The following is a 13266-nucleotide window of genomic DNA, read 5'->3' as shown; positions in this document are numbered from 1 at the left end:
CCGTAGGTACCTGCACGCCCCGAGCTTTGGGGGGTCGGTTCAGCGGCCGATGACGCTCAGCCTCGCCTGCCCTGACGTCCCCCCACACTCCCAACGTGGCCCGAAACTCCTTGATTCCAGATTCAGAAGCACCGACGACGACGAACGGGCCTTGCCATCCGCCCGGCCTCTACCGTTACACTTTCGCTCAATTGCAGTCTTCCACTCAGAAGCTCTGCCTCATGATCGACTAGGCCTCGAGAACTTTTGCACAATGGCCAGACTCAGCCAATTGATCGCCGCGGCTGCGGCCCTGACGGCCGGGGTGGCAGCCGCGGGCGACGACGCCGTGCTGAGCAGCGAGGTTGGCCGCCTGAACAACCAGAGCCTGCTATGGGGGCCGTACAAGCCGAATCTATACTTTGGTGTCCGGCCAAGACTCCCCGAGGGGCTGTGGTCGACGCTGATGTGGAGTCGCATGGATGGCTACGAGGACGTCAAGGACGGTGGGTAGCATTGCCTGGCGATGTTGCGATGCTTGCGTTGCTGACAGATGCGCGCCCAGGCTTCCGGCTCACATGTGAGCAAGGCGAGGAGATGCGGGGCTACGGCTGGGACGAATACGATGCGAGAACCGGCGGCGTGCAGACGATTCACGACGAGGGCAATAAGCTTGACCTGACGACGTCCTTTGTCAAGGTGCCCGGCGGCAGCCACGGCGGCAGCTGGGCCGTCAGGATCAAGGGCGAGCTGCGGGACGGCGCGCCAGAGGACCAGAAGACGACGGTGTACTACTACTTTGCGCAGGACGGCGAGGGCGACCTGCAAGTGGAGGGCGCGGGCACCGAGTTTGGCTTCGAAGGAGACGTGGCCCTCAAGGGCAACTCCAAGTCCCTCGGCGACTATTCGATTCTGGTGACCAAAGGCAAGGGCAAGCATCCGTCGGTCGACCACGACCTGTCGACGAAACGGCACGGTGACACAACCGTGGTTGGGAGCCTGCAATACGCGGACAACCTGTTGTGGCAGGCCAAGCCGATCCTCTTCCAACAGCTCCAAAAGGCCGCTCAATACGTCCAGGAGACGTATGGCGACGCAGCTGCTCCGCCGCCGTGGCAGGTATACCGGGTCGATCATGACCCTGGTCAAGGCAACGTGCACATTATCCAGAAGACGTTTGAGGGTCCGTTTGAGTTTGACGTCATTTTCTCGTCGGGCTCGGCAGGCAAGGCACTCACGTCGGAGGAGCTCACCCACGAGATCAAGAGGACCTCGGAGTCGTTTTCGCAGAGATTCGGCAAGGTCTTTGATTTGAAGGCTCCGTTCAAGGCGGACAAGTACCTGGCGTTGGGCAAGAGCATGTTCTCCAACTTGCTGGGCGGCGTGGGCTACTTTTACGGCGAGCAGCTCATTGATCGGTCCTACGCCCCCGAGTACGACGAGGACAACGAGAACTTTTGGGTGGACGCCGCAGAGGCCAGGGGGCGCCGGGCGCAGAAGATGGAGGGCCCGTATGAGCTCTTCACCAGCATCCCCTCGCGGCCCTTCTTCCCACGCGGGTTTCTGTGGGACGAGGGCTTCCACCTGGTGCCCATTGCGGACTGGGACATGGACCTGACGCTGGAGATTATCAAGAGCTGGTACAAGACCATGGACGATGACGGCTGGATCCCCCGGGAGCAGATCTTGGGGGCCGAGGCGCGGAGCAAGGTGCCCGAGGAGTTTCAGGTGCAGTACCCGCACTACGCCAACCCGCCAACGCTGTTCCTGGTCATTGAGGGGTTCATGGAGCGCTTGCGCAAGGCCAACGGCACGCAACGGGCGGAGAAGGAGACGCTTTCGCAAGACGAGACGCTCTACCGGGCGCATCTGGATAACGTGGAGCTTGGGGAGGAGTATTTGCGAAAGCTGTACCCGCTCCTGCGACGGCAGTACGACTGGTTCCGGAAGACGCAAAAGGGCGACATCAAGTCGTACGACAGGGAGGCTTTCTCGACAAAGGAAGCCTACCGGTGGCGAGGCCGGACGGAGACGCACTGCCTCACGAGCGGCCTGGATGACTATCCCCGACCGCAGCCGCCGCATCCGGGCGAGCTGCACGTCGACCTCATGTCGTGGGTCGGGCTCATGACCAAGTCTCTCCTGAACATTGCGGACGCGCTCGGCATGGCCGAGGAAGTGGCAGAGCTCGAAAGGAACCTCGAGGCCATTCGGCGCAACCTGCAGGACCTGCACTGGTCAGAGAAGGAGGGATGCTTTTGCGACGCGACGATTGACGAGTTTGAGGAGCACAAGCTGGTCTGCCACAAGGGATACGTTTCATTGTTCCCGTTCCTGGTCGGGCTGCTCAAGCCGGATGATCCGAAGCTGGGCAAGACGCTTGAGCTGCTGGGTGACGAGAGCCATCTCTTTAGCGCGCACGGCATCCGCAGCCTGAGCCAACAGGACGAGGGGTATGGGGCCGGCGAGAACTACTGGCGCAGCCCGGTGTGGATGCCGATGAACTACATGGCGGTGACGCAACTCTACGTAGGCAGCAGCAGCCCCCGCTCTCCTGACCCCCTTTTTCTCGGTGAGAAATTTTCTACTGACTCTGGTTTCTTTGCTGCAGAACGTTGCTACGCAAAAGGGGCCGTTCCAGGACAAGGCGCGGGATCTATACACGAGGCTGCGGCGGAACCTAGTAGAGACAGTGTACAAAAGCTGGGCGGAGACGGGGTTCGCATGGGAGCAGTACAACCCGGAGACGGGGGCAGGCCAACGAACGAAGCACTTTACGGGCTGGACGAGCCTGGTGGTGAAGCTAATGTCCATGGAGGACCTGGCCGGCGGCCACGGACGAGACGAGCTCTGATGGCGGGGGACCGGCAGCGGCGGCGGCGGCGGCGGCATGTAACCACACGGGGCAGGGCAGGGCGGGCGGCTCAGCCGCCGTGTCCGAGAACGAGGGCGTGGACCAGAGTGAGAGGAAAATGTAAGATGATGATTCGAACTTGGATGGCACGTGCGTGCGTGCGATGCGAGGGGCATGACACACAGATGACGGGGCAGTCAAGTCAAAGGTCGGCGACCAGCAGGCTGTGTTACCTAACTACCGCCCTGTCATACATATATCCGTGTGCGACCTGGAATCGGGCCAAAAAGGCACCGACCGCACTGCAGCATCATCATACGAGATGCAACAACAGCGGCGGTGGCGGCGGCATCAGCAGCAACACGAGAAGGGGCCAGCGAGACAGAGAACTGTAGTAGTAGATGTTGGTCCACGGTCATGTTCTTGCAATGTGTCTTGCCGGTGGGAAAAGTGCCGCCAATCGGTGTGCCGGCAAATCAGGGTGCATTCGGCGGCGCCGCCTGCAAGGTACTGTAAAGTGAGGCGTGAAGAAAGGGTTAGGTACGGTGCGGTACGGGTACAGGTACGGTATGAAATAGTCGCCGTCGTGCATCCATGCATACGAACGTATATTGGATTGCATGTACGTAACACAAAGACAACACAACACGGTGAGTTAGATGTCCCTCCCCCGGATGCCGATGCGGCGTCGGTCGGACTCTACTGCCGTTGTGGCGGCGGCTGCTGCTGCTCGACTTCGGTCCTAATATGGCCGGACGGACGGACAGAAGGATGGATGGCGGAGGTGAGCGAGCGAGCGAGTGAGTGAGTGAGTGAGCCATCGTCGTCGACCTGCATGGGGCGTGGGCGTGGCGTGGCGGCGGCAGTATCTTCATCATCCTCACAGTCATCACCACCACCATCATCATCATCATCATCCATCATGACACGAGGGCGGCAATGGGCATAGATGGCATCAGATGGCATCACATCACATCGCATCGTGTACTTTGGTAGCATCGCATGGCCCATGTACGACGAGGTACTACGTACTGTACTTTGCACGCCCACCACCACCACCATCATAACTTCCACTGCTACTGTACCACCACCAACATCAGACGACAACCACCACCACCACACCGACTACCACCCAAGGCAGGAACATGAAACACCGACCGCAGTTGTGTTGGGATGAAAAAACAAGACCGCGAGACAAAGGGCGCGGCGCGGCAGAACAACGTGCATGGAGGTGGGAAGCACGAGGGAGCAATAGGGGTTTGGGGGGGGTGTGGTGGTGCTGGTGCTGGTGAGGTAACAGGAGGAAAAAGGGGGGGGTGGGGATGGGGGGGACAGGTCCTGCACAACGATGAGGCGCACGGATACGTCGTACACAGTTACACATACACACACATACGGCGTAGACTCACAACAGGAGGCCATCTGTCCTCGCCCTTGATATTGCCCGATTCGGAAGTCGTACAGGAATCACCGAGGCGGGGGGGAAGGCCCGCGTGCGGGCAGTCCGGCAGGCTGACTGACGTCCCCCCCAGGATCTCTCGGTATTATTTACGGCGACGGGGTGCCGTGCGAAAAGAAAAAGAGGAAAAAACTGTCAATAGTCGAAAAAGACAGAAGAACCCTTTTTGCGTGGCTGTCGTACGACGGTCTACATCATCCGGTGGCGCGCGTTGTGCGTATCTATTGTTGGAAATTGTCAGAGATGCGCGCGCGCGCCTCTCTGGGGATGTGGCGCTCGATCGAGGCGCTGACACGATGAGGCTGGGGGGAGGGGGACCGTTGACTAAAAAGGTCCTACGTAGAGCTGGTAGTAAGTATCTTTGCCTGTATTCCAATTGCTGCTGCTGCTTCCGCTCCCTCTTCCTTACATACACCTAGGCTAGTGAGCAGAAGCAGCAGCAGCAATTGGAATACAGGCAAAGAACGAGGCGAGGCGAAGGGTAGTGGCGGTCGGAATAGCGTACGAAGTAGGCGGGCAGTAACCGCCTTGGGCCTAGCAGCTGAGAAAATGGCAGGCGGATGGGAACGAGAGAGACAGAGAAATAGGGCTGATGGCGCTGCTTGCTACTGCTGATGATGATGATGATGGTGATGGCGGTGGTGATCGTGGGGTGGGCAGCGCAGGTACGAAGTAGGTGGTGGTGGTGGTGGGTGGGGAGCTGACACTGGCCTTCGCCTCGTTACGAGAAGCCAGGCCAAAGTCGGTACTATCATTCACCTGATTTTCCGCGAGGAGGCGGCTCTTGAGTTGCTGCGCCTCCCGTGGGCGTCGACCAACCGGCTTGCGAGGAGCGCACCTAGTACGTAGTGGCCCATGGATGGGAGGTCTATTTTGGGGGTTTCGGGACGGGAGGGAGGGGAGGGGAATCGTCGAGCGGGTGCCGAGACTTGCGTTACCTTATTAGTTCCCACGGGGCGGGGGAGGCGTTTGTTCGGTAGGTGCACCTCACCTCAGTACCTTGGCCGTGGCCGGACGCTATGGCGCGCCCTAACTCGCATTCCGCTAGGGGCGAATCGCACCGCCTGGAAGGGCTGGGGAGTGCGGGAGTGAGTGAGTGCAGGTGCCCTGGGGGCGGGCGGGCACGCACCTCGCATGGCCCACTGAAGAACCCCCCCGGGCCGTACCTTGGCCTGCTCCACTGCTGCAACTCGCTCCCGCAACCGCCCAGGGCCTGGACACATCCCATCCCAATGGATGCCCTGCATCTCATTCATGGGCTCACTCACCTTCATGGGGACCTACCTTGCCTACCTACTTTACCGACGTGCCTCGCCGCTCTCCAGTGGAGCCGGCCTCGCGTGGCGTGGCTGTGCTCGCTGCTGCTGATGCTGCTGCTGCCCCTGGTGGGTTTTCGGCCATGCATGTCAGTCCGGTGCCTGGCATTTTTGGCACGCACTTTGTTGACAGCCATCCATCCATCCATCCCATGATACCCACACCCGTAGTTACAAAGTAGACTGACTGGATGGAACAACACCACGTTCCACGGAACTTTTTTTGACTCCTTTGTTCCGGCGGCGGCGGCGGGGAGCGGCAGGGACTACACGCCCCCCTTGATTGATGAGGCTCCCATGAGATGGGGTTCCTGCCGTTCGCCTCAAGTGTTGAATTGCGGCTGTTTCGTTTCGTGGACGAACACGCACGTACTCACTCACACCCACCTAGCCCGCCGCGGGGGCTGGCTGAGTGTCTTTGCTGTCGTCCGCCCCAAAAGCCGAAAGTGTCTCGTCCCGTCTCGTGCGATTTAGATTGCTTCTGGAAGAAAGGTACCTGTTACTGCAAGCGCCACAGAGCACCACCGCCCGTCGGGGGCCGCTGAAGCTGCTACCTTATTGGCGGGCAAATTATGTCTCGCCGCGCGCTGCTGGCGCGCATATCATGTGTGCGGATGTTGCGTTTTTCGATGCCGCAACTCCCGTGTGTGTGAGTGCCCTCCTTCCTTCCGTCCTCTCTGCGTGTGCGTGCGTGCGTGCATCTGTGTGTGTGCGTGCGTGTGTGTGTGTGTGTGTGTGCCTGTGTGCTTTCCGGACACGTGTGTGCCTTGCGTCTGAGATAAGCTCGCTGCGACTCTGATTGATGAGGCCCCTCCCTCCCCTGTATTCCATCTAGTTAGTCAGTGCACCCGCTTGCGGCTGCCATGTATGTACTTCGTATGCACGTAGTGGCCTAACCAGTACCTTGCCCATTCGAGCCACCACCGGCTGTTACCTACCTTAGTCTCTAGTACTGTACCGTGTTCTTGTTGTTGCGCTCGTTCGCTGATGAGCCAACCAACCAATTTGTCAGGGCACTCCCGTGGGCTTCTCGGCGTGGCGCGAAGCAACTCGAGAGAGAGAGAGAGATGATGGAGGGGCTCGGCCGGCCGGGACAGGCGCGATGCTGCGCGCGCTTATTGGTAGTGAGTAGGTATAGTAGTATTGCCATTTCGTTATACGCGTTCACGGCACGAATGAGGCATGTACCGAACAGCGATTAGAGGGGGATGGGCCGGGTCTCGTGCTGTTGGATGTGCGTGTGTGTGCGTGTGTGTGTGTGCCACTGTCACTGCGATGCCACGGGTGTTGCATGCCCGTGCCGAGAGTGCGCCCTTCCAGGGCACACTCTCTCACTGACTCTCTGCTACATAGGTCTAGTACACGCTCACATTCTGTAACACAGCTCAGCCTTACGATCGATTCCACCAGAGAGGGGGCCTGCCCACGCCCATCCCGTAGGAACCGTCGAGATGGGGGCCGCCGCCGTCGCCGGGAACCCCCTACTAGCATCATCACCATCATCATCAAGCACCACCATCATCGTCACCACCACCACCACCACCCCCACGCCGCAGCCGCGCATCAGCCACCCCGGCCTGCCGGCGCGCTGTGCTGGGCGCTGCGGACAGCCACGCCCGGCGTGCGGCCCTTCGGTGTACATACGTAGCCTGCCCGCCTGCATGCACGCTTGGTCGCTTGCTTGGTTGCTTGCTTTCGCGGCCGCGTGGGACCCGGGGGCTTGGCTCATCACGCCTCCCCTCCCCTCCAGTACCATATGCAGTCGCATGCACGTCGTCGTCGTAGTCGTCGTAGTCGTCGTCGCCGTCGTGCAAGCACGTAGTCATCATCCGCATCGTCTTGGTCATACTCCCCCATTCGTAGCCACCAGTTTCCACCTCTTGCTTTCCATCCATTGCTGCACCCACCACCTCCACCCACCACTATCCACCACCACGAAATTATTACCGCCGAAGCAGTGGCGGCGGCGGCGGCGGCGTCGGCAGCCCCAGCACCCCAGAGCCAGTACCAGCACCCGGTACCAGTAGCAATCGTAGTACTAGTAGTAGTAGAGAGCCGTGTGGCAGGGGCGGGATTGGGGGCCAGGGCGGACGGACGTGGAATTTCCACTCCACACACTTTGGACGTACGGGCTCCCGGGTGCGCCACACCCCGGGTAGGCGGCCAAGCGAGAGGCGGGTTTCGCCCGTTTCGGGGACCCAACGTTGCTCGGCCATGATGATGATGACGATGCCGCCGCTGATGCTGGGCGGGCGATGCTCCTGATGCTACTACTGATCCGGATGACCACCACCCGGGGGGTGGCGTGCAAGCTGCTGCTCGTGTGGCGTGCGAACCATGGACGGATAACGGACGTGTTCAAGTCCACGGACAGAAGGACACGGAAACGCGTATATAAGAACCCAGAGGATTTCCGTCATCCGAGGATTCTGGAACAACCAGATCACACTCAACCTCTCAAGACCAAGACCAAGAACATAAAAGCAAACATCCTCCCGCACTCAACTACCCCTCCATCCACGAATCCATCAACCAGCTGTACACCTCATCCTCTACTCAAACAAACCACCAAGCTGTCCTTCCCCCTTCTCATAGAGAACAACTTTTGAACGTCTCTTCATCCACCATCACCCACAAGTCAACCAAAATGGCGGCTACCAGCTTCTTCAACAACACCTCCGCCACTGCCTTTGGCCCCCGCGGCGAGCTCGTCGACGAGGGACGCTCTGGCTACAACATCGTCTCCGGCGGTGGCAGCGGCAGCGGCTCCGGCTCCGGCTCCAACGGCGATGACGACAAGTAAAATTGCGCCGCGCACTCATAATTTCTTCTCTCTTGATCGCGCGCGAGCGCCTTGAGAGGGTCTTCCTGGGCATTCTTACGACATGGGGCATGGGAACACGGAAGCGAGCGAGCGGGCAGCATTTTTTGACATCAGCGGGCATCACACTGGTCACGGCATGGCGCGGCACGACTACGAAACACATTATGGACTTCACCTTCATGGGAGCAATGCCATGACATGAGATGATGCCTTACTCCTCCCCCGCGGGTTCGGGGGAGGATGAGGAGGAGGAGGAGGCATCTGAGGGCCCAAGCGAAAGAGAGAGGCTTAGAAACGACTGCAATGGCGCTACAAGAAGGGAAGAGTGGCGGGGCCGGAAACGGGCATAGACGGTATAGACAAAGGATCCCATCATTGGGAGAGGCGATGTAATGCGGTATAGACTTAGATTCCTTTTTTTTTCCTGTCCTAGACTTGGAGTTTCTTCTCTCTATCTCTCTCAAATAGACTTGGCCTTGTCGTTCAGTACACCGAATCTTGCTACGCCCTGTGATTGATGCCTTGTAACTCTAGTACAGAGTACATCCGGCGAGAGCTGTGCAATAACGTGAGGTTGCACATTGTCTATTTGCCCACACAGAATCTATATTGAGTTGTCAGTCGTGGACCCTGATTTCCGCGATTGGGGCTCAATTGAGGGGCATGCTTACTTCTCAAACACGACGCCCAGCACGTCTTCCACATCCCCGGCCTCGCCTTTGCCTGTGATGCGCGCCAGGCAGTCGGCCGCGTAGCGCAGGTACTCGGCTGCCAGCACCGAGTCAGCCTCGAACCCGTCGGCGTTGTCAGGGTCTTCGGGCCGCCGCGCCTCGAGCATAAACTCTTCGAGGTGCGCTCGGCACTTGACGAGCAGCTGTCGCTGCCGCTCCGTCACGCCCAGCAGGTCCTGCAGGTCCGGGGGCATCTCCGTCATGGCCTGGAACGAGGCGATGAGCGAGTCGATGACGGCCTGGATGCCCCCCGGGTCCGTCGTGGCCGCGCCGCCAGGCCGAGTGCTGTCCGTCTGCTGGCCCTGCTTGCAGGATATAGGCAGCGGAACGGTCGAGGCGAGGATCGGGTTTTGTGCACGGAGTGCCTGGCGGAAGCTGGCGATCAGGGTCGCAAACGTCGCCTCGTCGACTGCGTCTCGCTTGTTGACGACGACCAAATGGGCGTCTGCCTCGGCCGCCAGGTCCAGCGTCTCCTTGTCGTAGTAAATGAATGGACCATTAGGACCCTGCTCGACGGATGCCAGCACAATCACGACATCTGACTCTTGCGCTTTCTGTCGCGCCCGTCGGATGCCCTCCTCCTCTACGGCTCCGAGCACTGCGCCATCCTTCGAGGCCGACTCGCGGGACCGGAAACCAGCCGTGTCCGCGAAGCCGCACAGGAACCCACGAATGTCGAGACTCGCCTCAACAATGTCCCGCGTGGTGCCGGCCTCGCCCGACACTATGGACGCCTCCCTCCCGACGACAAGATTCATGAGCGAGCTCTTGCCGACGTTGGGCGGGCCAACGAGCGCGATGCGAATGCCGCCCCTCAGCAGCTCGCTGCGCTGGCTGCCCAGCTCGTGCAGACGTATGCCGGCGAGCATGTCGGCGACCTGGCGCGAGACATTATCGAGCAGCTCACCCTGCGGCTCGTCAAAGTGCTGGTCCTCGGAAAAGTCGATGAGGGCCTCGAGCTCGCCGCGCGCGAGCAGCAGCTGCTGCCGCCAGCGCTCGTACGCGCGACCCAGGGCGCCAGACGTGCCGCGCACGGCGGCTCGGCGCTGCTGCTCCGTGTCGGCGGCGAGCGCGTCGCTCAGGGACTCGACCTGTGCGAGGTCGAGCCGATCGTTGAAGAAGGCGCGTTTGGTGAATTCGCCCGGCTCGGCGTACCGGACGCGCGGTCGCTGCTGATGATCGTCATTGCTCGTGGTGGTGCAACACCGCGGGATGGCGGCGAGTACGGCCTTGACGGTCGCCGGCCCTCCGTGGACATGCAGCTCCAGCACGTCCTCGCCAGTGACGGTCTTTGGTGCGGGAAAGTACAAGACCAAGGCCTCCGCGTCGAGGATGCCGGCCGGCCCATGGGCGCCAGGCGGCTGGGGCTCAAAGAGCGTGCGGACGGTGGCATATCTCGGCTTAGGCGGAGCCTTTGATGGACACAGCGATCGATATACCTACAGAAAGTGAGCATCACAGTTCGTTTATTCCATGTTTAGAGCCGCAGTGCCTCTTACTTCAAGGCAGGACGGGCCCGAGATACGAATGACGGCGATGCCAGCGCGCCCCTGGGCCGTGGACAAGGCGTAGATGGTGTCCCCTACCGTCGGCAGAGTTGACGATTCGCCGGCGGTTGCGAGCCTGGGCGGCGTCGCACGAAACGGTCCTGCTGTTATGGCAGCATGACACCGCGTTGCAGTCGTGCCGTGAACTTGAAGATGGCGCGGTTGTGATGCTGTCGTGCGGGAGATGAGGCGCTGGGCGCGAGCCAGTCTTCCCAGCCGCAGCCCGCGCCACGACATCGACCGTGGGATGGTATGAGGAATTGTCAGGGCTGCATCCGCAGGTCAGTGCCGGCCGCGCTATTGATGAGGTGCGAGCGTGAGTTTGCTAAATAGTCGCGGCCGGTCTTGATATGTCTTGACGTGGTGAAGGGAGAAAAGCTCGTCCATTGGCCCGAAGCTCAGTAGGCTGTAGGTTGTAGTGGTACCACTGCACATGACATATCACGACCATCGATGAAACGGTTTCACCCTCGACACCATTTCTTCCAAATAGGAATAAAATCGAAAAAAATGGTATCCTGTATTAGGAATATGCTTCTTTTGATTCGCGACTAAATCATCTGCAGCGAGCCATGTTGAAATCAAGGGACGCTTTTCGGTGTTGACAGCACTCAGACCTACGCCACACGCAATTGAAACCCTCTATCCCTCTTCGTCCTCAGACCTGCTCTCTACGCCTGGGCAAAGGAGTTGATAAATTTGGCCAGCTTCTCGGCTCCCTCGAGCGAGATGGAGTTGTAATTGCTGGCACGGATGCCACCCACGCTGCGGTGGCCCTTCAAGCCCGTCAGCCCAACCTTCTCGCCCTCGGCCAGGAAGGCCTTCTCGGCCTCGTCGATGTTGCCACCCTTGCTCACGCGGAAGCACACGTTCATCCTTGAGCGCGCACTCTTTGCCGGCACGACCCTGTAGACGTCCGGGTGCGCGTCGAGGGCGCCGTAGATGAGCTCGGCCTTTTTCTCGGACACGGTCTCCTGGCCGTTGACCTTGTCGGGGTAGGTCGCCAGCAGCTTCTTGAGGACCTGGCCAGCGACATACACGCTGCAGACGGTTAGCATTCCCAACCTGACAAATAAAATAAAAAGCCCGCTCCACTGGGTTGCACCTACTCGAAAATGCTCAGGGTGTTATAGAGGCTGTTGTTCTTGGCAATGATCTCGTACTGCAGGACAATCGGCGGCAGCGGCAGGGCGAGGTGCCTCATCAGGGTGGCAGAGGGCTGGGGCAGCAGGCTCTTCTTGATGACGACGGCGGTGACGCCCGCGGCGCCCAGGTTCTTTTGGGCGCCGAAGAAGATTGCGGAAAAGTTCCTGACGGGTATCTTGCGGGACAGAATGTTGGACGACATGTCGGCGACGACAATGGGCCCCGTGCCGTCCGCCTTGGGCTCCAGGCACTTGGGGAATCCGGGGAACTCGACGCCGTCGACCGTCTCATTGTCGCAGTAGTAGACCATGGCGGCATCGTCGGAGAGATTCCACGACGCCTCGTCGGGGATGGTACCAAACTTGCCGTCGTTTTGCTTTTGCGCGTCGGCCACGACGTTGACGTGCTCGGGGCCAAACAGCCGGGCGGCCTCGGCGGCGGCCTTTTTGGACCAGCTGCCGGTGACGATATAGTCGATCTTGAGGTCCTTTTCGACCTTGGTCTTGAGCTCCTGGACGAGGGCGGGCTCGTTGAGGTCGTCGGCGTCGCTGTGCTGCTTGAGGTGGCCGAAGATGCGGTTGCGCTGGCGCAGGGTCCAGGCGCCAACGAGGTTGTAGGCCGTGGCGGAGAACTCGCCGCTGCCGCCGCCCTGCATGAAGAGCACGTCGTAGTCCTCGGGGATGTCCAGGTACGACGCGAGGTCCGCCTTGGCCTCGTTGATGATCTTAGTCGCGAGCGCCGAGCGGTGCGAGTGCTCCGCGATGCCGAGCCCCGTGCCTTCAAAGTTGAGCAGCGCCTGCGCCGCCTTGTCCAGCACGTCGGTCGGCAGCAGGGCCGGGCCGGCGCCGAAGTAGGTGATGTCTGAGCGTTCCTTGACCATGGTTGCGAGATGCTGCTGCTGTTGTTGCTGCTGCTGCGGCTGTGAGCGATGGGAAGAGTAAAAAGCTTTATGTGTGCGTGTGTGAGTGAGCCTGATTCTCAAGGTGCGCACCAAATTGACGTCGATGAGTCAGTCAGGCAGGCCGATATCGAGAAAAAAGGCCGCAGGTTGCAGACTACGAGGACAGGACAGGGCTTTCCAGAAGGGGTTTATGTACGTGCAGACCGCGGCGTCAACCGATTGACACCAAAGGGGTTCTCGAAAGGCGCGTCGCAAGAGATGTAACAAGCCAGCCTGGTGCAGATGGGGGGTGCGTTCAGCCGGCTGGTCGCGTGGGTGGATATGGTATGTTGCGTCTTTCAAGCTTTATTAGGTGACTCCGCACACCCGGTGCTGCGTGCGTGCAGTCTCCCGTCCGTCAGATGGCGGCATCGACGCCGGTGTTCGGAGCCCACGTTGGCTGCGCGAGTGCTGGCCGAGGCCGTCACTGAACGACCCGAATCATATACGTCCGCTCTTAAACACGTTGG

General features: G+C 60.2%; 4 protein-coding genes across 4 annotated transcripts; 2 read left to right on the top strand and 2 right to left on the bottom strand.

The window, feature by feature from the left end:
* Positions 1–106: 106 nt before the first annotated feature.
* Positions 107–3416, top strand: CWH41 (Mannosyl-oligosaccharide glucosidase). Its single transcript, XM_047986151.1, has 3 exons — positions 107–485; positions 545–2508; positions 2591–3416. Exons 1-3 carry the CDS (start codon positions 254–256, stop codon positions 2831–2833), a joined length of 2439 nt encoding a protein of 812 aa, XP_047842131.1. The 5' UTR covers positions 107–253; the 3' UTR covers positions 2834–3416.
* Positions 3417–8221: 4805 nt separating this feature from the next.
* Positions 8222–8642, top strand: JDV02_004904 (uncharacterized protein). The gene has a single exon (XM_047986150.1). The coding sequence runs from the start codon at positions 8256–8258 to the stop codon at positions 8409–8411; it is 156 nt and encodes a 51-aa protein (XP_047842130.1). The 5' UTR covers positions 8222–8255; the 3' UTR covers positions 8412–8642.
* Positions 8643–8826: 184 nt separating this feature from the next.
* On the bottom strand, positions 8827–11065 carry MSS1 (mitochondrial splicing system protein). Its single transcript, XM_047986149.1, has 3 exons — positions 10663–11065; positions 9104–10602; positions 8827–9036 (listed from the first exon to the last, which is right to left on the bottom strand). The coding sequence occupies exons 1-3, from the start codon at positions 10945–10947 to the stop codon at positions 9018–9020; spliced, it is 1803 nt and encodes a 600-aa protein (XP_047842129.1). The 5' UTR covers positions 10948–11065; the 3' UTR covers positions 8827–9017.
* Positions 11066–11211: 146 nt separating this feature from the next.
* Positions 11212–13179, bottom strand: SER1 (Phosphoserine transaminase). The gene is made up of 2 exons (XM_047986148.1): positions 11820–13179; positions 11212–11751 (listed from the first exon to the last, which is right to left on the bottom strand). Exons 1-2 carry the CDS (start codon positions 12734–12736, stop codon positions 11382–11384), a joined length of 1287 nt encoding a protein of 428 aa, XP_047842128.1. The 5' UTR covers positions 12737–13179; the 3' UTR covers positions 11212–11381.
* Between the last annotated feature and the right edge of the window lie 87 nt (positions 13180–13266).

The sequence above is a fragment of the Purpureocillium takamizusanense genome, chromosome 4 (genome assembly GCF_022605165.1).
Source record: "Purpureocillium takamizusanense chromosome 4, complete sequence".
Lineage (NCBI taxonomy): Eukaryota > Fungi > Ascomycota > Sordariomycetes > Hypocreales > Ophiocordycipitaceae > Purpureocillium > Purpureocillium takamizusanense.
This window is presented reverse-complemented; position numbering and strand designations above follow the sequence as displayed.